At 37.9% G+C, this 26,517-nt stretch overlaps 1 protein-coding gene across 1 annotated transcript in view; it reads left to right on the top strand.

Moving 5' to 3' along the window:
* Window positions 1-5,403: 5,403 nt before the first annotated feature.
* Window positions 5,404-26,517, top strand: part of LOC131070117 (mitogen-activated protein kinase 4b) — a 53,219-nt gene continuing 32,105 nt past the window's right edge. The window contains exons 1-2 of the mRNA XM_058005637.2: window positions 5,404-5,918; window positions 14,871-15,000. Of these exons, the coding sequence (XP_057861620.1) occupies window positions 5,758-5,918; window positions 14,871-15,000 (291 nt within the window). The 5' untranslated portion in view covers window positions 5,404-5,757. The remainder of the gene's footprint in view (window positions 5,919-14,870; window positions 15,001-26,517) is intronic.

Genomic DNA, 26,517 nt, shown 5'->3' with positions numbered 1-26,517 from the left:
GTTAGTCCACAATCCTCACCCAAAATCTGGCACAAAGCATAGTAGGTTTTCTAAAAATAATCTTCAAAAAGTGACAAGTTGAAGGGCTCTCTTTCTGAGTCCATAAGGTAGCTCTATCTTCCTTTGTACATCCTTTTCAAGAAGTGAGGCATTAATTGCTCCTTGATGACCTTTCTCTTTGAGGCATACTCTGCCAACAATCTCCTCTTGTCAATGCTTTTGAGGGAGCTCTTGTCAAGATCAAAGCATTGAATTATAACCTCCTTCGAAATGTCTAGCAAGACATAATCACTATCCATTTCGACAGTCATGCTCATCGGATGATATTGTTTTGCAAGCTCTCTGATCAAGATGGGCTCCACAAAAATATTGAGGACAACAAGCTTTCCCAAATTCAGGTTCCAGGGGTTTGAAACTGGGATTGCCTTGTCCCTATTCCCATAAAAGTAAAAGAATATATCCCACCCCCTATTAGTGGTATGTGCATATCTGCAATTGGAGTTATGATCAGTGAAGGTTGTCTTGAATGATTCATGCATGTTTGAGCCTTTGAATAACTCCAATAGGTCCTGATGCAGGCCCTTGGCTTCTCTCTTCTTTCTCTTTTTCATTTCCTCCAATTTTTCCTCTACTTCCTTAGCTATTTCTTCAGCACTCTTGGCTGGGATTGAGGAAGATGGAGGCTTCTCAGACTGCTCTTGCTAAGCAAGGTTTGAATTTTCGACAGCAGGGGTGGGTTGCTTTGCAATAGGGGCCTGTCTTGATGTTGTGGCGACAAATTTTTTACCAGGAGCCCTTCTCCTCTTGGGCTTGGGGCCTTCTCCATACGGGTTTGAGGCTTCACCTTGAGGGTTCTCTGCAGTTGGAGGGGTTTGGACAAATGATTGTGTAGATGGTTTCTTGAGGGTAGCCTTTCTTCTTTTCGGCGTTGGCTTCCTTTCTTTAGGAGTAGGGCTTGGTTCATCTGATTACTCGCTGTCAAAAGAAATTACAATAACATTCTTGGGAGCCCTCTTCATTTTTGGCTTTGCAGGCTCCTTTTGAGAAGGTACATTTGATTTAGTACTTGGGGAAGATTGTAGGGTATTTGTAGGGACAAATGGGCTTGACTCAGCCATTGGTTTGTCTGAGATTGCATGGACAAGCGGGATAACAAAAATCAGGACATCATGGGTAATTTTAGGTTCAACAGAGCTTGCTCTCACTTCGGGAGTCTTCTCAGTGACAGGGGTGGTAGAATCCTTAGCGGGGGAGGCCATTTCCTTGCTTTAAACTACTAAAACTATTGAATTATCAAGCAAATAAAACCTTCCCTTACACCTAGGGCAAGACTATTTGCAGATTTTCACAAAACCCCCCGCAAACACTTGCTAATTTCCTATCAAAAGCATAGAGAAAGAATTTTGAGCTAACTTACTGGTTTTCCGCACGCCTTTTGATTACACTGGCTTGGAAGATGCTCTAGGTCACCTTTGGATGCTTGAAAATTGCTCTGGCATTTCTTCTCGAATGCAAGGTGAACAATAACGCTTCAAATTTTGTTTTTATTGCTTATAGAAGGGTTTCCATTACTCCATACGTACATGCTTCAACTGGTTGGTGGCCTAAAATTCAAAATCCACCACTGATTTTGAAACGGACAACTGAGATCATGCTTTGACATCTTTGACTGGTGATATGGCATCCCTAATTTAATTTTTTGTCACCTTTGATATTACAATGATTTCTAAAGTTCCAATTTTGATGACATCCTGTTGTCTTTTCATATGATCATCTCCCTTGCGGGATAGTGGGGCCATCATATCTCCTTGTCATTTGTTATCCCACAAGCTCCTCATTCTGTCGTTCTTCATGTTGCGGGATAACGGGGGTCCACTATCCCTTCGTGTTTTTGTTACCCCACGGGGTCCCTCTTCTACCGCTTCTTAGGCCGCGGGATAGCGGGACTCTACCACTCTTACCTCTTTATTATCCAGCATGCCTATTATTCCTTTAATTTCCACCCATGGGGTGGCGAGGAAGCCATTTCATATTTGCCCTGTTGTGCCACATTATCCTTTGCACATCCTTTTCATCCTTAGAGGGTAACCTTCTCCTTATATCTTAACCACTCCCCGCTAGCCCATGGAAGTCATCCCCTTATCCGCTCATTAAGACTTAGTTACCCTTTGCTTTGTTCCTGCCGTCTTCCCTACGGGGTGACAAGGACCACTTTCTTCCCTACTCTCACTAGCACGCAGGTGTATTGTTCTTCTATTATTATCCTGCGAGGCAGTGGAGTCTTCATCCGACATTCATCCTACCATCCCGCTTCGTTCTTCGCATGATCCTTCTATCACGTAGGATAAACTTTTCCTCGCTTCCTTAGTACTTCCCGCTATCCCACAGAAGATCCCCTCTCCTATCTGTCTTGCTAAGTTCCTTTGAAAAGATCTCCTTCCTTGAGCCATGCGAGATAGCAGGGAAGATTTTCTTCTTTATACCCGCTAGCCCACAACATTTTTGATTCAACTTTTCTGATGTGCAGGACGACAGGGCAGTGAATCAATACTAACCTCGCTAACCTGTGACACTCCTTCCTTTCTTTTCAGACCCGTGTGGGGTGAGATATTTTTAGCATTCCTAACAACATCTCGCTATCCCGCACCATGCATCATGCGATCTTCTAATCACTACGAGGAAAGGACTTCTTTGTTGCATATCACATCCCGCCATCTTGCGGTGCTTCCTTTTATTGTCTTTTAGGTACTTAGTGTCTTGCTTTGTGGATTCTCTTTCTACTGCATGGGGTCGCAGGGACCAATAAACATTTCAATTTTGCTAACTCGCTGTTCGAAAGCTTGCAACCAAAGAGGACTGTAAGATAAGAAATACCCTTTGCAATTAGACACCCCGTCATCCCGTGACGCTAGAGTAGCTGCAAGATGAGGTTTGCGAGGTAAGAATTTAAAGCTAGAAACTGCGACCCCACTATCCCGCAATGTTAGAGCACATGAAGGAAACACTTAAGTGACTTTCTTAAGAACATGGCCACCAATGAGGGGTGAAGGGGCAATAAGTTGTAGACGTGCTAGGACGTTTGAAACACTGCGGGGACCTATACTTTAGGATTATAACATGATAGTTTTATGAAACCATTCGGCATGTAAAAGGTAACTGGCCAAACAAATTGAGACTAGGACACAGGGCCAGTAATCTGATGACATAAAACCCTCCCGTTGACAACTTAAAGGCCTTCAACCTGCTGTGACCGGTCAACAAAGAAATAGAACAAAGCTGAGGATTTTCTAAGGGAAAAATTAAAACCTCCCATCCTGATTGCAAAATTCTAAGCCCAGGGACATTAAATAATGAAAAGGGGCAAAAACCAAGGCAAAATGACACTCCCAACAGGTCAAGCAATCAACAGGGTCGAGAAAAGGACAAGGCAGAGGTTGACAAGACAAGCGAGATGAACAAAAGGACAAGGCAGTCAAGAAGGTCTCCAATTGGTGTAAAGAGGAGGCGCTTGTGCCCCATAGAATTACATGGGGTGCAATTTACGACACTACATGTACATACCAATTTTGGGCGCACAATCAATCAACTCCACATTTTTGATGAAATTACCAATATCTATAATGATTTTATTAATTTTATTTAATCCCCCACTCTTTTTGCATGAATCGACTAGGCATTATAATCACCTCCCAAAATAACCTTTTTATTCCCCATTTCTTTTATTTTGGTGCCAACCTCATTCCAAACCTCCCCAAATAACCTTTTTATTTCGCATTTCTTTCATTCACACTGGGCCATAAACGTTAAATGGAGGGAATTCAATGTCCAAATTGCGGCTTCTTACCAAACTTAACATCCAATTTTGGTGTGATTCGATTAATTTTATGTCCAAACTATTTGTTAGCCACATAACCCTAAGACCACTTGCAGTACCACGAGCATCTTGGAAGAAACCTAATTTTTTGCAATATTTTGTAAATTGTTTTCCTTCATTCAAGCACAATTTTGTTTTTTTGTAGAAAAATAAATTATTCCATCATTTTCTTAATGTAGTGATTTACCAAGCGCCTTTTGTCACGAGCCTTCCATTCCATGTAACGATTCATTGCTCTCCAAGGGAAGTCTTAGCTCCCTTTGATTTCAACATATATTCCTTGATACTTTGAAGGCCTTTCTCTGTGGACTCCTCTCTCTTTTGCCTATTTGTCTTCTTGCCTCCCTTTCTTGATTTTTCCCAATGCCTTTGACACCAATTGGCTTATACATCTCAAATCAATCTCACTAAGGACATCCATGTTGGAGGGGTCCTCGACCAAATCCATATCCTCAAGGTCAATATTCTCAGTCACAAATCCAATCTCCTTCCCATAATCGCCCTCTAATTCTTGTGTTTGTTTGTTGTGCAATGGGATGCAATTATACCTTGGTGTGCAATGGATATGACAAGGAGATCTTTGATAATTTGAAATTGTATTTGTGAATTTGTTCTTTACATCAAATACTATACTCCACCCATACAATTTCAAATTATCAAAGATCTCCTCGTAATATCCATTGCACACCAAGGTACAATTGCACCCCCTTGCACACCAAGATAAATAAAAAAAATTGCCCCTCGTCAAGTGGAATGGCAAATGCAGTCGTACAAAGTGGATTGAGTTAAACAGCCTTCAAATCTTGAAGTTTTGAAGAATAAAAAACTCAATTTTATTTTTAAAAAAAGACCATCTATTTATAGCAAACGGACAAGTCAAAAAATATTCCCACACAAAATAGCCTTCCGCCAAAATTGGAAATGTCAAACTCCAGCCCTTTAAATTTAATTAAATCATTTCAGAGTTCGCTGTCCCGACAATTTCGTCACTAAACGAGATCAACTTGCTGTACACTCAATTTATAATTTTTAAAATTAGATTTGGTTGGACAAATTTTCACCCTCTAAAATAGTCAACCTCGTAAAATCTCCGCTAAACTACATTTAACCAGGTGACGCTAGCGTAAGTGCAGATCCAAGTCAAAATGGCGATCACATACGGGAAAATAAAAAAATCAAAGTTAGGCCTAGGTAAGTAATTATGTCAAGACTAAATTCCCCATTTTCTTTTTCGAAGTCCTCCCTCTTACGGTCTTACCAAATCTGAGGTGGATTCTGCCTACAACTTTCAATTTATTCCCACTCAAAAGTCAGTCAGCCAGATAAGGTGAAACGTTTACCAGTCATATACCTACGAAGGAGGAAAAATTAAAAAAACATAAAAATCTCAATTTCCTTCACCATTCATATACCTACTAACGAGGAAAAATTAAAAAAACATCAAAATCTCTCACTTTCCTCGTGACACCGTTACCCACCACTTCGCACGAGAGCCATATTCCCACTTAAACTCGAAACAAAAAAACCATTTAGAAAAGTAAAGTCCCCCACACGGGTGGACCACATCTTCCCGCTAGACTCGTTTATAACGGCAGGCAGCCTTGGCGATATACAGCTTACCTACAATTTTGTTACTCTTCTGCTTAAGTTAAACCCCAGAAAACAGAGCCAGGACAGGACGAGCCTGAGAATTTTTATCTATTCTTGTGCAATCTGGATTTTTCTGAAACGGAAGATATTTTACTTTGTTTACAACCAGATCGGGGCTGGATTTCTGTCCGGGAGGCCGAATTTTGGGGTGGAATAGAGGCTGGAGAAGAAGGGGTTTTTCTGTGTGGAGAATACTAGGTTTTGGAGTAGTTGATGCGTAAGAAGAGAGTGCCATGGAAGGGGGCGCTGCAGCAGCTGACGGTCAAATACAGGGAATTTTAACCCACGGCGGGCGCTATGTAATGTACAATATCTTTGGCAACCTGTTTGAGGTTTCTACTAAGTATGTTCCACCCATTCGACCCATCGGCCGCGGCGCTTATGGCATTGTTTGGTAAGTATTCAAAATCTCTTCTTTTTGCTTTTGGTTTGTGAGTAGCGCATTTGAGAAATCCGGTTGGAATTTTCGTCGTTGGGTTTGGTGGTTTTAGCTCCGTGCCCTTGCTTTCCTTGTATTGAGCTGATTGTCGTGTACTGTGAAGCTGTTGTCTTGGCATTGAGCTGATTGCCATTTATGTTAAGATTTTTTCTTGCATTTAGTATTAGTTGATGTAATTTGTAACCCTATTTCAGCTTGGGTGAACTCAAGTTGTGACTTTTTGTTCTTTTTGTATTTGATGTTCTTATGATAATTCTCTTAGTGTGATATATGATTCATGTTGCTGGGGGTACCGTTTTCAGTTTTTAAAGTGTGAAATTACAGATGCACTTTGCTTTTTTTAACCAGCTAAGTACTTTAATTAAAGACGTGCATACAAAGGTAGACAGAGCATCTAACATCTGTATGTTCCAAAAGCTAAATTGTGGTTGTTTTATGCAGTTACTGGAGTCTGATTAGTTAAGATTCATTATATCTGCCGTCTAGGGCAAGCACGACGGATTGACTCTTACGTTCTATACTGCTGTTTGAGGGAAACGTATGGGGATTGATAAATATAGACGTGAACGTGATGTTATTTATACCATTCTAAACTTTTTTTGGAGGGTGTCAATCTTTTCCATATTATTTTTATTGCATCCGTTATGTTTCTAGTGCTCGTCAATGTTTAATGAAATTGCCTCGCTTGGAGGATAAAGAAGCTTGCATCGCAGCCAAAACAAGTCATAACTCAGAACAGGACTCGGTGAAACGATATGAAAAAACAATTATATTTTAGATCTGAACTTAATTTTATGGATGTTTGTTCTAATCTAAAATAGATCAGATTAGTAATTCTCCGCTGGTACTTTATAACCATTCTATTTTCATTACAATCTTAGGACTCGCACCTGGCTTCACACGTTTTCAGGCATGCATAATCACAACCATTTTTAAAACAGAGGGTTACCTAAGCAGGGCTTGAGACTGATCATTATTTTGGCAATTGCTCTGCTCTACTGCTAGACCATATTCTGCCGGACCTCAATGTTGTTAGGTTTGATTTAAAATTTCATGGTTACAGATGGTTCTCTCTGTTGGTGAATATTGTGATAATACGAAATGCCCTTCCTGTTGAGATCAGTGCTCCCTGGGACATGTTCCCTGCCCAAAATGACCTCATTCCCATTGGGGACATTTTAGGGATGGTAGGAAATGCCCCCACCCCGTCTACTTTTTGTCAAAATTTAGGAAATCTCTCCGGGATGTCATAAATCAGTAGGGTACATTAGGGGATGGTTAGCTGTCCTTAGGATGGCCAGGTGACATTCTAGACATCCCCCACCTGTCCCAGGTTAAGTTGCTGGTACAGGTACAGGTACAGGTACAAGAACTGCATACGTGTGTACGGGCAATTTTGTTTGCCCTTGGGTATGTCCGTACATGTGTGTACAAAAAATTTAAGGAAATATACAGAATTTTAAAACTTTATACATTTGATAATATTATACTTCGTCATTGATCAATGCCAAATGCCAAAATGATAGTGATAGAAATAAATATTAAATGCCAATATAGGTTTGGGTATGTCCGTACGTGTGTACAAAAAATTTAAGGAAATATACAGAATTGTAAAACTTAATACATTTGATAGTATTATACTTCATCATTGATCAATGCCAAATGCCAAAATGGTAGTGATAAAAATAAATATTAAATGCTGATTGATAGTTCAATATTTAATATTTATCTTTATCATTTGGCATTTAATAGTGATAATTTTAGTTGTCTAAGTTCTCAATTCTGGTCTCCACTCCTAGATCCCCTCATTGTAATCAAATTTCTTATGTCTTTTTTGGTTACTTTTTTGTGCTGAGACTTGGTATGTACTCAGGGTGCACCCAGGCGAACCCATACTCAGACGTACCTGGTACGGGTGTGGGATGCCTTAAGAGAGTACCCAGTAACTAAGGTCCCAGGGATGGCTAGCCATCGCCTAACATACCTAGGGACATTTTAATCACTTTTAAAAAAGATCTTACAACATTTCAATGCTTGTTTGGTTTATGACATGCCCATCTAGGATTTTCAAATAAATATGAAATGGTGTGTGCCATGAAGGTTTGTGGTTTTGAAGGTGTTAATTTGGGCTTGGTGGTAGGGGCTCCGGCCCTTGACCCCGCTTGGTATTATGATAGGGTATGCACTAGGGGCACTGCCCCTCAACCCTGCTCCAAACTACCATCAAACTATAAGTTTAACCAAGCAATTGACCAATTATGAATCACGATCACGAAATCTACAAAATATATATCCCTTTTTGCAAATGTCCATATCTTCACAATCAAAGCCACAATCTAGGATTATCTTGTTTCATACATTGGACAGCTTGTTTGGTATACAAGGACTACCATAGACAAAGCTAGCATGCTACAGTCTTTATACTGCTGAATATGAGTTAAGTCATAGTTGGCAGGAAATGCCATTTTCATATAGCAAAAATGAAAATTGTATCAATCATGCCCTGCATAGACAACTCATAGAACAATCCCATCTGTTAGTATTGCAGCCAAGGTCAAACTGGAACATAACCAGCTATCTTTTTACTTAGTCATTTCCACTTTCTTAATGAGTTTGATGGCAGAAACATTCAGTTTTGAAGGCTTTAGGATAACTTTAAACACCAGTCAGACATGTCTTTAATAACTCATGCTCATATGTGTATATAGAGAACACCATAAGTCCAATTCAATTGCCCATGCTCACAAATGTTCTATAATGTCCACGATGAATGCATTCTTAATGTTATCATACGAATATTTGAAATTTCCTTATATTTCAAAAATTTCCAATGTTCCAAGGGGCTGTGTCCCCCCCAAAAAACCCGTGTCTCCTGTAGGGGAATGTTTCTAAGACTTGGGGACTTAGGGGAAACATCCTCCCACAGTACCACCACGTCCGCCAGCTCTGCCACCACTTCTGGGTTGCTTGCTATATGGTACATGCCATTACATACTGATTGCAACCTTCAACTTAGTGAAAACTAGTTGGCCTTTCATGGGGCACTGACAAAGATGCTATATTGCAGATTTTGCCTTGAAGATTTCAATTTTCCTGTATTTTTACGTCAGCACTGCTCCCCCACCACTGCTCTGCTGCCATCCCCCTTCCGTCCACTCACCGTCCCCAAATTTAGGCCCTTGGTTCCCCAGTCCCCAAATCCGCCCCCGTGCCCCCACGTCCCCCGTCAGGAAACTCCGTGGAACATTGGAAATTTTCTTATTTTTTAAATAGCCGTCCTCTTTAAAATAGCCATAAAAATCGCCACACCGGAAACACACCCCCCTGCCCCTGCCGTCCCCGCCCTAGAAACTTGGGGGAGCCTAGCTTGAGATGGCTATACTGGCCTTCAAAAGGTTGAGTCTGTAAGCTTGATGATGAGAAGATTGGCACTTGTTTTGGCTGTAATAATTCTTTGAACGACAACTATAATAAAGGACTGAGAAGAGTTAAAACAATTATCTTGGATTTTATGAAAGTGGATGAGATCATCTAAATCACTATTGAAATATTACTAGACTTTTGGTGGGCCCAAAGAACACAAATATAAACATTGTGTACTAACTACATATTTAAAGTTGTCCTGAAAGCTGTTTCAGTTGAGTCAAGTGCTGATTGGTTTTGTAACTGATTGGCCATGCTGAACCGAGCTCTATGGTAAAGCCCCTTAAACTACTTGCTGCGTATGCTTAGCCAAGACTAATTCTTGGTTATGCTTAGCCAAGACTAATTCTTAAGGTCTGCAAGGTGGGGAACTTTTCGCTGTGATCAATTATAGGGTCAGTGGAGATGTAAGTAAGAAAATTATCTCTGTTCTCAAATTTCTGAGAAGCGTTAGTGTAACAACAACATATAGTTTCTTGAGGGCTTTGGCAAGATAAGAATGATGCTCATATTTTAATGAATCTGACAACTTATTGTGCAGTTTTGTTATGGTTTAATTTTCAGATAAATCCAATTTCCTCAAACAGACCAAGCTATACTAGGCTATACTAGCTGTGTGCTACAATAGTATAGCTGCAAAGTGCAGAACTTTGTGCAACATTTGTGGCAATGACTGAAACACCATTTCATTGTTTCTAATACCCAACTGCCTTTGTCTTCTATATTTCTTTTCAACATTGCTTTTATGATATTGATGTCATCTATTAAGATCAGATTCTGGCACCTAAAAATTACCAGAATGGTACACGGGCTTATTCTTCTAGTTGGTTTTTTCTACCTTCCCTATGCCTTGGACAAGCTTGTAAAATGGATTGAATCTTAATTTGTGTTTCAGCAATCAATAATCAACCATTTCCTCCAGGAACTGACAAAATGAAATTATTCACATCTGATGGGGGGAGCCTTAAATCATGAATGCAGAGCGTGTTTGCCATTCCACAAAATCTAGAACTTAGCGGCAAACAAATTATGATCATGCTGATTAAATAGCTTCAAAGCGTCAAAGTCTCTCAATTAATTTTGAATTTTGTTTCAATTGATGATGGAAATAATTATTGTCCTGTAATCGTACAACTGTCAAATGTAGCAGTCTGTATGGATTTAGCCTCCGTGATTTACAACTTCTCCAGCACATTCCTCTTATTATCAAAGGCAAGATCCCGTCTTATTCATTTATGTCAGCTGTCTGAAGTTATTTGCCATGATGCTCGTTTATATTTATTTTGGCTCCAAGCTGGTGTACCTTATGAGCTTCCTTTCTTTGGAAAGAGATTACAATTTTGCCAACTTGAATGAATTTATGTGGATTGCTAGAAAAATCCTAGAACTCTGTTTTGCATAATTGCATATGGACCGACCTTGAATTGGGATTGCTTCACTGCTTATAGGTACCACAACTGATGATACCATAACATGTAATAAGTCGTCACAGTCTCTTATTGGTTATTTGCTTGTCTATCTGCCAAAAGTTGAAGTGAAATATTTGAAGGGCAAACAGCAGAACTTCAAGCTCATTTGTGCACTTGTAGAGTGGAACAAGTATTGACATGTCCCCTGCTATAGCAGTGTCAGGGCTCCCTCCGATTCTTCTTTTGAATTTTTTCCTCTTTACTATCAAAACTTTCAGGTGAGATTGAGACCTAGCGTCAACTTGAGCTGCCTGGAAAAAATGTAGAAATAATTCTCTGCACCATGGAATTGTAAGCCAAGCCACCGATGTCTGTGTTATAACCTGTTGGCATCATATTCACTGCTTTGAATCAGATATTGCTGCAGCTGAAAATATCAATGGATTTCTCTGCTCAAAGTAAGCACGAAAAATTAAAATCTTACATTTTTCATATCTGTATAAATATTAACCATTTTCCCTGTCTGCATTTTTCTAACATATTGGAACAGCAGAAATGCTACACACAGGAGCCACTAACAGCAATGAATGTCAACTTCTAAGTTTCTAACCATGAACAGGAGTGTCCGTATGGGGAAATAAATGAGCAACTTAAATGATCTTTAGGTTTTTTGTTAATAATCTCTAGATTTTGAAGTTATTGGATGACATCGGGTGAACTATGTGACTTAGATGGTAACAACAATCTCCATCAAACTCTAGATTGAGCCTGTGCCTTTTTCACACCATCATTTCTGCCAGCATGTTTCAACTTCTCTTTCTCCAAGAAGAGAATTGCATCTTCAAGTTAACCAGGCCAGAAAGTTGGCTGGATAAAGTTTCATGGAGGAACTCACTATAGTTTTTGACAACATCCTCTCCTGTCTGAATTCTAGAAAGACAATCTTGCCCCAGTCAATTTTTTCCTTGCCTTTTGACTATAAAATAAATTTCTCCTAAAATCAAATATCTGGTGACCTATTTGCTTCTCTATTAATGGATCATTGAACACGAAGATTGATAATTACCATTATCAAAGAAATCGACCGGCTGAAATTCCCCCAAGGCATAAATTTTTGTTAGCTACACCTTTGTATAATTGGTTTCAGGTGGAGTCAGCTTCCAAACTTACAAATGTGATGATATTATCCTTCTTACATTCTCCCAGCCTTGTGAACACTCTGATTGCAAATTTGAAGCATTTATATAGATATGAAACATTTTGGTATGGTTGGATAATTTCAGACTTAATGTTCAAAATGTGAACCTTTCAACTCTAATTTTGCTTAAGGAATTTGTCTTCCAGTCCTTGGAGAAAGATCTGGCACCCAAAAGCTTCCCGAAGCTAAGGTTCCTTTGACTTGCTATTTGGGGTAAAATTTTGATGTAACTTCAATTAACCAAAAGAGGATTTGTTGGGCCCAGTAGATGTACACTGTGACTCGGTAATGAAGAAGAGGTCAATCACCTGCTTCCTGCTTCTGCATTGTCCCTTTAGGAGAGAGATTTGGGATAGTTTTCTATCTAATTTCAACTCTTCATGGGTCTCTTGTTCTACAATGTTGGAGCAGGTGGAAGCATGGAATTGTCCTGCATCGATGGGGATTCTGAAGGAGCTATAGGATCTGGGTCTAGGACTGATCTCTGGGAGGATTTGGTTGGAAAGAAATAAAAGAGCATTACATAACAAAGAAAAACCTCTAGATTCATGGTCAGTTGCACTTAGATATTACTAGTCAACCAAGGTACTGAGAACAAATAAAACAATTCTAGTATTTTCAGCATCCTAAAGAACTGGCCTCACCTGAATTTTTTTTTTGATCAGAGCAACCCTAAAGTCAAAGTGAAGGATAAGTGGAAACTATGATTCAACCCCCCAGGGGATGGGAGAAGCTGAACCTTTTGATGTTGCCTTAAAAAACAACCCAGGAATCTCTGGGGCAGGAGCTATTATTAGAGACTGTAGAGGAGAAATCTTTAGATTTGGATCTACATCTACTAGCACAGATTCAATCATTCAAACAATGTGATGGAAATGGAAGGGATGATCTAGGGTCTAGAGTTGGCATTGTAATCTCAAAGAAAATGTTTCATGATAGAAGAAAAACTTCAAGATTTTGTCAGTTTTGAGTATATGGAGTTAAGATTTCCTTATTCTGCCAATGCTCTTGGTGGATACATCCTCCACTGGATTTAGGTGAAATTTAGAAAGCGTTATTTCATTTCAATACTGCAGTAGCTGTTATTACTTTTTGTCTCCTACCCACCTCCTTGAATTCGTTTCTGCATTTTGTTCCATGTGAATGTATTCATGTGGTGAAGTTTTTGCATTTTATGGTTAAAGGGTTATGTCTGTCAATGTTAAGGATAATGATAGGTCCCAATCCACTTATTGTCTTCTCTGAAACTATTCAAATAGATGTTGGTCCTCTCCTTTGTCAAGGTCATGCCTTGGGCATATTGTACTTGCAATATTTTGATACAAATAAATTTTTTTAATTTTTATCCCTCGTCTCTTGAAACTTTCTTTCAGACTCTTTAGTCCATATGGTCAATGTATCCTTTTCAGAAATCTTTCCACTGGAAGAGGAAATTTGACATGATACCAGAATGACAATACAGAAGTAGCTTGTGGACATCAGGAAAGGCTTTGACTGAGATGTGTGTTGAAGTTTGTATGTTTGAAAGAAAGCTGTCTTCAATGGTCTACCGTTAGCTTATCCTTGGAGGCAGTGCTCAAGTAGCTAGTTAAAAACTTGAAAGTCACGGAAAACTTGCATTTAGCAGGATTTGGGGAAACTACTTTTTCATGATTCTTCTGAAGCATAGCTGGGATGTTGGAAACGTTTGTGTGTTCTACCAGAGTTTTTCTGAATACAGGAGAAAGATAGGAACTTGTCCTCATTTGATTGGATACACCAACTTCACTGTTTTATAGAAATTGGAACACTATATAATAAAACAAACAGCATAACCAATACCTATGTGCCTCTGTACATGATGCATTGCTTGCTGATAATATTCTTGGTTCTGTGTTGTGGTTAGTATGCTTACTTTTATTCTGTTGCTTTGGAACTATTGGCTGTTTTTATTTCTTGTCTTACAGCTGACAATGGCTTAGTTTCTACCATGACATATATTTTCTGTGTCTTTAATGTGATAACAGTGGTAAAGGTGTTGTTTAACTTGTATTTGCTTTTGTTTGCTTTGTTGTATTGACAGGTTTTCCTAGGAAAGTCTCCATTCAAGCTGATATATTGATCATGTGATTTGTCTCTTTTGTGTAACATATTAAAACACATTTAAATGAACATTTGGTACATGGAACATGGTACAATTGATGATTTTGAAATAAGTATAATAGATTTTTTAGTCTTGTAGTCTAGTTATTCATCCCACTTACTCTCTCTTTTTTTTAGCTCCACACCCTCGGTGGTTGATGATTAGTCTTCTTCCTAAATAAATACTGCTTTTTAATGCTACATAATTGATTTTGTTACTTACTAACCCACAGAATTTGATGAAAGCAGAAGATTAATAGATCGAATTTTGTTGGTTTTTGAGTGATGGTTTTGTGGTCATCATCCAGCAATTGGTTGTCTATCAACATGATTGGTCATTGTCCACAGCGTTGGTCTGCCAAACCTTCTATATGGGCAGTCAGCATAGCCTTTTCACAATATTTTAATTCTTTTGACTTTTCTCTAGTATTCTGCTAATCCTGAATTCATTCTTCCATAGTCTAATTGGATTCTCATGTGTTCAAGTTGTTTTTCATAACTAACAGTGAGAAATTAGGAAGGGGTGCTTTTTGTAGATCCTTCTCTTAGGAAATTTTTTTTATAGACAATTTGACAGAGCAGTATTTATGCTTTAACTAGTAGAAGGAAGTTAAAACAATGACAACAAATTTTAAACTAAATGGGCTTTTCTTTATTAGGGCTTGTCTGCAGCATTGCATAGCTTTTGTTAAGTTATAAATCTACATTTTACTTTCCTGCCCTTTCATTAACTTGGATCTCTGGGTCTGTTTCCAGCTCAGCGGTGAATTCAGAGACAAATGAGGAAGTTGCTATCAAGAAAATTGGAAATGCATTTGATAACAGAATAGATGCGAAGAGGACTCTTCGTGAAATAAAGCTTCTATGCCACATGGACCATGAAAATGTACTTTCAATGACCCTTGTATTGCTGCTCATGAAGATATTCTGCTTCAATTTTCATTGTAATTTTTTTGCTTGTTTAGATCTTCAAGGGCTGAAGATATTTCTAATAAAATGATAAAAACATCATTGGTATTAATGAAACATTGAAAATCTTAGTCTAGAATTTTTTTTTCAGTACCAATACCTATGCTGCTGTGGATGATGTTTAGCTTGTGACCTAAGTTTAATCTATTGTAGAATATTTCTTTTATTTATATGCACAAGTCAAAATAAAATCATTCATAGCTTTACTTAATTGTAATTTCTTTTATTTATAGATTAAGTGAGGTTTCTCTAGGGGGCCTCTCCTGAAAGTAAATGATGTACATATGGTTGGTTTAACTGGTAAATCCTGACAAAAGCACGGGGTACAAAATCCAATCAAACCCCCAAACATCCCTCCGTAATGACAACTTTCAAATTTTCTATACAGAGTGCCAAATATTGGTGATACAAAGCAAGAATTGCTTGTTTCTAGGCCAAGGCTTCTGACAGACCCTTAAGCTGCTCCAAATCTGCCGAAAAATGTGAAGCCATGGCAGCACCAACTTTACAATCTTCTTCCATGCTGTCTCCAGCCATGATCCGTAAATAGTAGGGTCAATTGACTCAAAATTCAATCCTGGATGGTCTTGTTAATCAGAGTTACCTGGGGACGCGTCCCCGACCTGAAAACCCCCGTCCCCGTCCCCGTCCCGGGGACATTTCGGGGACTTGGGGACGGCCAGGGGACGTTTCCCCCCGTCCCCAAATTGCCCTGTTTTTTGAGGGGACGTCCCCGAAATGGGGGGACGCCTGCCCTAGCTCTGGGGGACGTCTGTACGTCCTGGGGACAGCCAGACGTCCCCCATTCTAAAGCCCTTAAAAAATATTAAAAAAATTTAAAAAGTTGTATTTTTAATTTTTTATTTAAATTTTCTAATAGAAGCCCCTTATTAATTCAAATTGTTATTAAAAATAAAAAAATTAAAAGATAACATTAATTAAATTTTAAATTTATTAATTTAATTCATAATTTTGACAATGAAACTATATGGCAGCAGTGTAGCCTTTGGGCATTTTGACACAGAGATTTAGAAAATCTCCAAACTCGGCGAGTCAATAGAAAAATAACACCCAATGCCTTTATTAAAGAATAAGTTTTTTTGGCTTCTCGGGGCGCTGCCCCTCAACCCCGCCCTGTATTGTGACAGGGAGTGCGCAAGGGGCGCTGCCCTTTGACCCCACCTTGGGGGCGCTGCCCCCAAACCCCTGTTGAAAAATATGGGGGGAAACTGTGTTGATAGAAGTAGGGAAAATTTAACCTCCGAGTCTATTGATATGCATATTGACAATGTGAATGAATTGAAATTCTGATTTATGAATGCATAATTGCATATTGTCTATTGAGTATTAACAATGTTGTATGTTCAGAATTTACATTTTAAAATGTTTTCAACTTTTCATGGTATCATACACATGCTATATCCATGTTTTATTGTTTTCATATGAATATAATGTATGTATGCATGCTTTATCCATGTTTTCATATGAACATTTAGAATTTTGAAATTTTCCTATATATTTTAAATTTTTCCTATATTTTATATAGCCGTCCCCTTTGTCGTCCCCCGCCGTCCCCAAATTTGGCAAAAAAATTTGCCGTCTCGGAAACGCGTCCCGCCGTCCCCTGCCGTCCCCGTCCCGGAAACTCGGGGTAACTTTGTCTTGTTTGGATCTCTTTCCACTAATTTATTCACAATATCCTCAGTGATCAAGGCATAGGTAGAGTGCATATACACTGAGAATTTCCTTAATTAGGTGTAGGGTTGAAATATCTAGAACATGGAGCCTGTTCATAATGCAGCAGTTAGACTCTGCATCCACATATGGCACATCCCTTCTGAAATCTTCCTTCATCACAGACATAAAACTCCCACTGAACTGGTGACACCTGGAAAACAGCTCTGTGAACAAATGTTTGTGGTGTCTGCATGGATACTCCAGGATGAAAATATAAAGGAGTACATGAGCCAAATACGCTCAGCTACAAATGGAAAAGAGTTGGATTTAATTCCCACACAAGTGAGGTGCTGCTGCTTGATCACCAATAAAAAAACATGATTGCACTCTAACCAAATTTTGGCGATCTGAAGTTAAAAGAATGATCGAACCATTCACTAAGAATGTATCTTTGATATGAAGGGGGACTGTTCCACTTCATTAGCCAGTGTATCTGCAACTGCATTGCCTTCCCTGAGGCAATGATTGATGTCAAGATATTCAAAATTGGCTTTGAGAAGAAGAGTTTTATTAATGATGCTCTTTAATTTCTAATTAGACAATTGATAATGAATGAGGTATCTTTTTCAACCACCAGAAATTTGAAACTGGAGGTGACTGCCAATTTGATCCCATTCAACACTGCCAATGCCTCAGCTTCATTGTTTGTTTTGCAGCTAAGAAAGAACATGGTTTCTCTGCCAAAACTGCCATCTGTATTATAAAAGTTGTCCTGGCACTTTCAGAGACTGGATTATCTCTAGCATCATCATCAAAATTCAACTTAACACCATCAGATCTTGGAGGAATCCAATGCACCTTTTTTGTACTGACCTTTTATCTTGATAATCCAATTGAGGGTGGATGCATGCCGTGTTTATGTGTTGCTTCACTGAAAAAATTCATTGTAACATTATGTAATTCTTAAGAAGACTCTCTTCAATTCAAAATTGTGTGAATGGACTGGCTACAAGGAGGGGCATGGAGGTGCATTTTGGAGCATTAGTTTCTAGCTTGTCCCCTTTATCATAGACAAAGGGAAGGAAAGGTGGCTAGATGCTGTTGCTGAAGCCTTCTAATTGCTGGCATCATATGGAGTATTTGGTTTGTGCATACCTCAGTTGTCTGGTGGCAAAAATGCTAATATGAAATTTGATGCCTCACTTATTTCTTATGGCTGAAAATCTTCACCACGGTAAAATGGGAGGGAGAAAGCGTTGCTGGGAGAGCAGATGTTTCTGATCTTCTAGGACATGAAAAAGCAATTCTTGGTTGATGGTGCCCTTTCTCAAATGGGCGAGGGTTTATAGATGGACTCATCCTTTGTTATACTCATTTTATACAAAACATCAGATGGTCACCTTTTTTAGTTCAATACTTAAATTAAATTAGATGTTAGCCAGAGCTGAATGGGGCAAAGCATGGCTATAAAACTAAGATAGGCACGGAGATATTTGTATTGCAATCCCTTAAATTATGGAAACCAACAAGGGCATGCAAGTTAGTGACTTCAGCTAGAACTTTTGAAATATATTGAGTTAGGGAAGCCTGAATTGGCACCAAAGCATTAAAGGGTTTTGAGGATGCTTTCAACAAGTTTTATTTCTACCATTGTAAATAGGAACATGCCGATGTGTGGATGTGGCTGTTAAGAGTGCACAATGGCATTGTCTGAGGTCAAGAATTGCTTTAGACATCTTTCAAGTCTATTTTCAGTGATTTTATTTTCTACCGGATGTGGCATTAGTAATTGGAAGCAATGGAAACCATCAAACTGGTGATCTCTTTTGGAGGTATTTAGTTTGAATATTTTTTTACTATCCCAACGTAGTTACTTGAAAGAGTGATTCTAAATTCACACCAAAGCTGTCTCCTGGATTTAGATGGCTATTTATAAGATGTTAAGATGTGTGATTGGGGAGGACTGTACTATGTATAAGAGGATTTGAGAATTTGTAGTAGAGTTCAGAAAACATTCAAACTTCCAAGGTAGCTGTAAATCTGAACAAGTATGCACAGGGAAACTTCTAGAAGACAATATTTATTATTTAATAAGATGTGTGGCAGTGATGTAATATGGACACGTCGACAATGTTGGCAATATGTCGCCTTAATATGCTCACATGAGGTGAATGCATTCTTTATAGAACCACTGATTTTCTATTGCTCATTAAATTTCTACTGTTGCCCATTTCAGACAAAACATGGTCTTCTAAAAGTTTCCCAATGCATAAAAAATGCTTGTTGCATGCAAAGATAAGGTAAATTTTTTTAATGTTCAATAACTCCTTTGAAATTATGCCAGCATCAGCTCCTTGAGATTGGATCTTCAGACTGCCATTGAATGTCTCTTCCAAAAATCTTGCGAAACAGGTTTTTGGCATTTTGCAAACTGTGTCTAATTACTTGAAAGAGTATGACAATGATTATATCTAAATAAGCAAATTCTAGGAATTTTTGAATGAATATAAATGGATATATGTAATTAAATTGAGTTATGGTTCACTGCTCAAAGACTCTAGGTCCTGGTCTGGTTTGAACACGGTTTGGGGTCTGGGTAATGGTCTGTTGTGGGTCCAGACAGGGTTCTGCCCATGGACTGTGGGCTTGGCTCGGATTGACCTGGGCAAACCTAGGACATATTTTGGGCTCAAAAGCTCCGTTGCTCCATTTCATCGAATTTGACAATTGTTTAATATTTATTTTTAACTTTGGTTGACTTGTGTATGATTTCTGGTTTTGACCATGTAAACATTTTTCTTTCCTTGATGTTTCAGATCAAACTCCATGATCCATCATTAGAAATATAACAAGACAAGAGAAGAGAAATGTGAAAATGTTAGAAGACCAAGAAGGATAAAAGGGTGAGGATGTTATTGGGTATGGAAACCAAGAGGTCCAAAGGCAAAGGCGGGGGGGATTGGGAAAGGGAAACCTAAATTTTAAATAAAAGAACAATTAAATTAATTACATGAACATAAAGGATAAACAAAAGGACAATGGAAAATGATTATTTATTTAAATTAGAATAGAGTAAATTAAATTAAGCAAGATGACACTCTACTTATTAATTAAACAAAAGGACAAAAAACGAAAACAAAAAGAAAAAATAAAGTTGTATTTGCACCCTAGCCCTAAATTATGACATTACAATACATCTAAAAGGCAAAACCAAACTCATTTTTCATATTGTGAATGAAAAACAAAAATATTCTCCTCCATTGCTAAACTTATTTTCTTGCTTGACATTGCATGAATAGAGTTGAAGATTGATTGTTGAATGCTCCGAGTTGTTTGTTGTGCTATTCCTACGCATTTGCAAGTGTTTGTTTGTTGTCAAGGAGATCATAGAGGAAGATTTTTTTAGAAGAGGTAGTTTTTTTGAAGTTTTTGTTTTTTTAATTTTTTCCCTACATTGTTTTTACAAATGAACTCTCTTGTTTTGTTTTGAAGTTTTTGGTTTATTTTCATTCTTCTAAGTATCTATAAACATTTTTTTCAAAAGAATGAACTAACTATAAAGTTGATTTTATATATTTTTGCTTTCAAATTTCATTTGTTTCAATTCTTCAAATGTGTTGTGTATTGAACTTGTTGTTTTAGAAATTACAATGGCAACTGTTTCTAGCTTCGTGAACCAACCTCGCTTCAAAACAAACCCATAGTCTGCCCTTTGGAAATATGTTGAATTAGTACAATGACTTCCATTTGGTGGAGGTTACGTTTGGATTTGTGGCCATTGTAAAGTTAGATATCCAAGCTCATATAGTTGAATGAAAGGCCATTTGTGCAAGATCGGTGGACAAGGCATCAAATTTTGTTTAGCCGAAGATGATAAAGGCCTAACAGATGCACTAGTCTTGGCTTATATTGAAGAGCATGAAGAAGCAAACCAAGCATGAGGCCATAAATCAAATCATTATTTGGTAAAGAAAGGATCTCGAGTGATGAAGCCCCCTCCATTGCCTTCTTATTTTGAACCTATAGAGAGCCATCCATTTTTGTCCATACTTGAAGAACAACTTGTGATCTAAATACATAAGAGATCAAAAGGACCAATGGAAATGGCATATTTAGAATGATTCTAGAGAGATTGCCGATCAAGACGAGCATCTATGTGAATGGATTGGCATTCAGTATTGTTCACTCACCATATTGGCCAAAAATGGTAAAATCAATTAATGATTATCCAAAAGGGTACAAGGGCCTAAGTTTTGAAAAGGTGTGTAGCACCTTATTGGAGAAAGAGGTGACATTTGTAGAGGACTCCTTGAAGCTCATGAGGGATTTGTGGATCGAAACAAAGGTGTCTAGTTTTAGATGGATGGGAAGATGCAAAATATCAACCATTGATCAATGTTATTGGAATGTCCCTTAAAGAGGCAATGTTTTTGAGAGCAGTGGATTGTGAAGCAGAGATGAAGGATGGTGCATTTATTGCTAACATTCTTTGTCAAGCCATTGAGGAAGTGGGCCCTCGAAATGTTGTGCAAGTTATAATAGACAATGCCAAAATTTGGAGGGCTGCTAGGTTATTGGTTGAGGAGCGTTATTCACACTTTTTTTGGTTGCTTTGTGTTGTCCATTGCCTCAACCTAATACTACAAAAAACTGAAACCAAAATTGATTGGATCAAACAGGTGTATGTGGAGGCTAAAGAGATCCAAATGTTCATCATCGACCACCATATGTCACAAGGCATATTTAGAACATTATTGAAATCAAAGTTGTTGAAGGTAAGTTAAATAATAAATATGTTTCGGTTTAGTAAACTTTTTAATTTTATTTTAATTATAATTTTTGTTATTTTTATTTTTATCTTGATTTTCAAATAGGTTGTTGATACTCTCTTTGCCTCCAACACAATTGTGTTGAGATGAGTTGTGAAAGTTCATGAGATACTTTCTAACATGGTCATTAGCCCAAATTGGTCCATATTGAGGCGATCAATCACCACAAGGGTAACAAAGGTTGAGCAAATGATCCTAGATGACATTTGATCAGATCATGTTGGGTATCTCCTTAGTTTCATTGGGCCCATATTGAGCACGATCCGATATATCAACATGGACAAGCCTTGTTTGGGTGAGGTATATGATGGCATCAACTCAATGATCGAGAAGATGAAAATCATCATCAATGCAAAAGAGCAAGATCTTGAATAAAATATCTTCAAAGAACTACACAAAATCATTGTAGAGAGATGTAACAAATTGACCACTCTGTTGCATATTGTTGCCTTTGTATTGAGTCCCAAATATTATGGCAGTCAACTCTTTTCTGTTGCAACAAGAGTTACCCCATATAGAGATCCTGATGTTGTACACTGGTGCAAGGCAGCACTTTGTAGACTCTTTGCTAATTGAGACATTCAGGATGCAATGAGGTTTGAGCTCATGGGTTTTGTATGCTCCAACAATTATGGACTTGATGCTCTTTAGGACAAGTATATGGTCGATGCTCATAGGTGGTGGTACTTCCATGGCGAAACATAACGCACCTACAACCTCTTGCAATCAAAATTTTCTCGGAAGTAAGTTTTATAAAAGATACCTTTATCTTTTAAGTTATATTTATACAAAGTTACCCGGGGACGCGTCCCCGACCTGAAAACCCCAGTCCTCATCCCGGGGATGTGTCGGGGACTTGGGGACGGCCAGGGGACGTTTCCCCCCGTCCCCAAATTGCCCTGTTTTTTGAGGGGATGTCCCCGAAACGGGGGGACGCCTGCCCTAGCTCTGGGGGACGTCTGTACGTCCCGGGGACGGCTGGGGACGGCGGGGACGTCCCCAATCCGTCCCGGGGACGACCAGACGTCCCCCATTCTAAAGCCCTTAAAAAATATTAAAAAAATTTAAAAAGTTGTATTTTTTATTTTTTATTTAAATTTTCTAATAGAAGCCCCTTATTAATTCAAATTGTTATTAAAAATAAAAAAAATTAAAAGATAACATTAATTAAATTTTAAATTTATTAATTTAATTCATAATTTTGACAATGAAACTATATGGCAGCAGTGTATCCTTTGGCATTTTGACACAGAGATTTAGAAAATCTCCAAACTCGGCGAGTCAATAGAAAAATAACTCCCAACGCCTTTATTAAAGATTAAGTTTTTTTGGCTTCTCGGGGTGTTGCCCCTCAACCCCGCCCTATATCGACGCTGCCCCCAAACCCCCGTTGAAAAATATGGGGGGAAATTGCGTCGATAGAAGTAGGGCAAATTTAACCTCCGAGTCTATTGATATGCATATTGACAATGTGAATGAATTGAAATTCTGATTTATGAATGCATAACTGCATATTGTCTATTGAGTATTAACAATGTTGTATGTTCAGAATTTACATTTTAAAATGTTTTCAACTTTTCATGGTATCATACACATGCTATATCCATGTTTTATTGTTTTCATATGAATATAATGTATGTATGCATGCTTTATCCATGTTTTCATATGAACATTTAGAATTTTGAAATTTTCCTATATATTTTAAATTTTTCCTATATTTTATATAGCCGTCCCCTTTGTCGTCCCCCGCCGTCCCCAAATTTGGCAAAAAAATTTGCCGTCTCGGAAACGCGTCCCGCCGTCCCTTGCCGTCCCCGTCCTGGAAACTTGGGGTAACTTTGTATTTATATTTAAATTTTTAAATTTTGTGACTCTTAACTCTAAAATTTTGTCTTAATAGGTTGCTAGTTCATCTGCATCTGAGATGAATCACAGCACATACTCCAACCACTCAATAAGGCACAATAGACTACACACAAAAAAAGGCAAAGGACTTGGTGTTTGTGCACTCATGCTTATGGCTCCTTACACACAAACAAAGTGGCTACAAAGAAGGGGAGACAAAGAAGTAGGATATCAGGCCAAAGTGTATTACTTGGATGCTTCCTCTGCCCACTTTGCTGCAGTTGATATTGATGATTACTATGAGCCACCTAGTGAGCATGAGAGTGCTAGTGCCAATGCTAGTGCTATTTGTAGTGCCAGTGCTAGCAGAATTATTTGTGGTTCTTCTAATTTACCACAACATAGATAATCTAATATGGATGACGATGATAATATTTTTGATGACCCATATGATATTTGGTCAATGATGGCTGATTGTTGACACTTGACATTATTATTTAATATTTTTTAACATTAAAGTTTAATATATACTTATGACATTTGAGCTTGACTAATATTTGAATATTAATATGGTGGTGTATTTTGAACTTAATTACTGCTTCAAATCTGTATATATTTCTGATTTTTATATGTTTTCAGTTTTTGTATGGACGAACCCAAAATGAGACCAACTCATAATTTATTTTTGATCGAACCTGCAAACCGAACCAGCAAACCCAAACCCGCACCAGTAAATTAGATACTTAACATAAATAAAGTATAAATTTGTGTAAAGGAAAATAAGCTTTCCTTAAGCTTGATCTAAGACACGTATACATAAGCATAAATTAACCTAAAATTAATAATTGACTGCTGGAACTGATAATTTGCAACAGTTATTTTAAGAAAGTAAAACACAGTAAAATGTGGCACTTTGCATTTTGAACAAAGAGTGTTAAACATTGTGATGTCAGAGAGGAATATGCTTGGGAAATGTTGCCTTTCTATCAGATGGACACCTCAAATTCCATGCTGGTTCTGTGCTCTGTCAGAGGACAAGTTCACTGGTCAGGGATGAGTTCACGGTCATGGACTGGTCCTCTGGGTCTCGAATTTGATATCTGTGGGGATTGCACCTTTTATGAATATTTTGGTAGGGCTGCTGTTATATTGCAAGGAGACAAGTTCTCCTAGGTCAAGCTCTGGAAATGTACACAAAAAAGTGGAAGACAGCAAGCAAGCCTCCTAAGATGATGTATGCAGATTCTTTGTTCCTTTTAGTGCACCAAATCCAAATGTGTCACTATTGATTATTCCTTTAATGCTCTAGAATGAGAGAGAATTTTGAATGATGCTGGGATGATAAATGGATGACAATGAATGCTTTCAAATACTAGCTTATGGATCAAATCTTACAAAACATGTTTATAGTAGGCTAAGGGTGGGAGAATGAAGGGGGCGGATGAGCATATCCAAGTATGTCACTATTAACACAAGTCTGCAACTGTGGGGTAACCCTCATAACAAAAGAAATGTTCAAGGGTGGGTAAACAATCATATCCAGGTAGCTGAAATGATAATTTGTTACATATTTACACAAGAGACGAAAGCTCCTTATATAGAGAATTACAAGATGATCTTTTCATAACAGAAATGATCAAGAATATAAACACAAAAGACAAAGGAAACTTCCTAAAACTAACTAATGACCAAAGACAAACGAAAGTTTCTAAATACTAACTAAATGACTAAGATGACCATTGTATCAATATTTCAATATTATTTTAATACCCTCCCTTAATGATCATCCTACTAACTACCTATTGTGACCTTTTCACACATTGCCCCATTGGAAATGGGGATCCTCTTGTTCCTACTTTCTGCGTTGGTTAGTTTAGGGTTTTGGCAGCATAGTGGGCAATTTTGAGTTCTCGTGCTCGAGTCTCGGATTTTTGATCATGCCTATTTTTCGTTTAGGGTTTTGAAGTTATAGGATCAAGTGCGTAAAAGTTGAGATTTTAAATGATCCTAATTTTTTCGGAGCGTAAACGTGTTTTTGAATGTCCTCGTCGGTGATATCTAAGTGCCTAGGTGTTTTAGGACCTTTAGGAGTTGTTTTCTTGCTCCTAGGAAATTATTCAAGTTGATTTTGCACTTTATCCCGATAGGTTTCCTTTTGTTTCGCTCAAATTTTGGCAAATTTACCTAAGTCCCGATGCGTTTTATTAAAAATTCTAAGTGTCTAGATGATTTTGAGTGGTTAAACTATTAAATTCTTGATGAAAATCCATGTTCTAAGGGTCAAAATGTCAAAATTCCTGATGGGAGGTGCTTTTCCTCCCACATTTTCGATGGCCCATGATTTTCCCCCACTCAGAATCCAGACATGGGGCAATTTTCCACTATAGGTAAAATTTTGACTAAGTGTTGGGAAATCCCCCTGATGACCCACGTTTTTCCACCAGGACTGCGGATGGCTTTGATGATGACTGAAATGATGATTCTTGATGCCAATCGATTTTCCACCAGAGCTTTTCATGACGAGATTTTAAGGATTTTAATGCGGATAGTGATTCCAAACATGAGGTGAATTTCCACCAGTGATGACCTTGACCATTTTTGATCTGGAAAATTATCTTGATAGGGGTTGATTTTCCCCCAAATTGATTTTTGAGCTAAATGACAAAATTCAAGTTGGAATCTTCACTCTAGATTGAAATCGATTTTCCCTTGGAGACCTTTTTTTGCAAAGTTTGATGAATTTTCATTTGGATTTTTATCCCAATATGGGGCGATTCCCCCCCCAATGGATATTTAATGATTTTTAATAAAGTTTTTATTGGGATTTTTATCTCAATAGGGGGTGATTTTCCCCAAACGGTCAATTTTGATCCAAATTTTAAAATCTTCTAAATAAATTGACTCAAATTTAATTATTTTTGTGATCATTGACGATTATTTAAAAATAAAAAATAATTAATAACTGATTTGCAATAAACATTAAATGATTTTTACCTTCTAGAAGCAAATCGATTTTCTCCAGGCAAGTATAAAGAGCAAAGTTTTATCCCACATTGCTTGTGTGGTGAAAACTAGTTTAAAAA

The sequence above is a fragment of the Cryptomeria japonica genome, chromosome 1, assembly GCF_030272615.1.
Source record: "Cryptomeria japonica chromosome 1, Sugi_1.0, whole genome shotgun sequence".
Taxonomy (NCBI): domain Eukaryota; kingdom Viridiplantae; phylum Streptophyta; class Pinopsida; order Cupressales; family Cupressaceae; genus Cryptomeria; species Cryptomeria japonica.
This window is presented reverse-complemented; position numbering and strand designations above follow the sequence as displayed.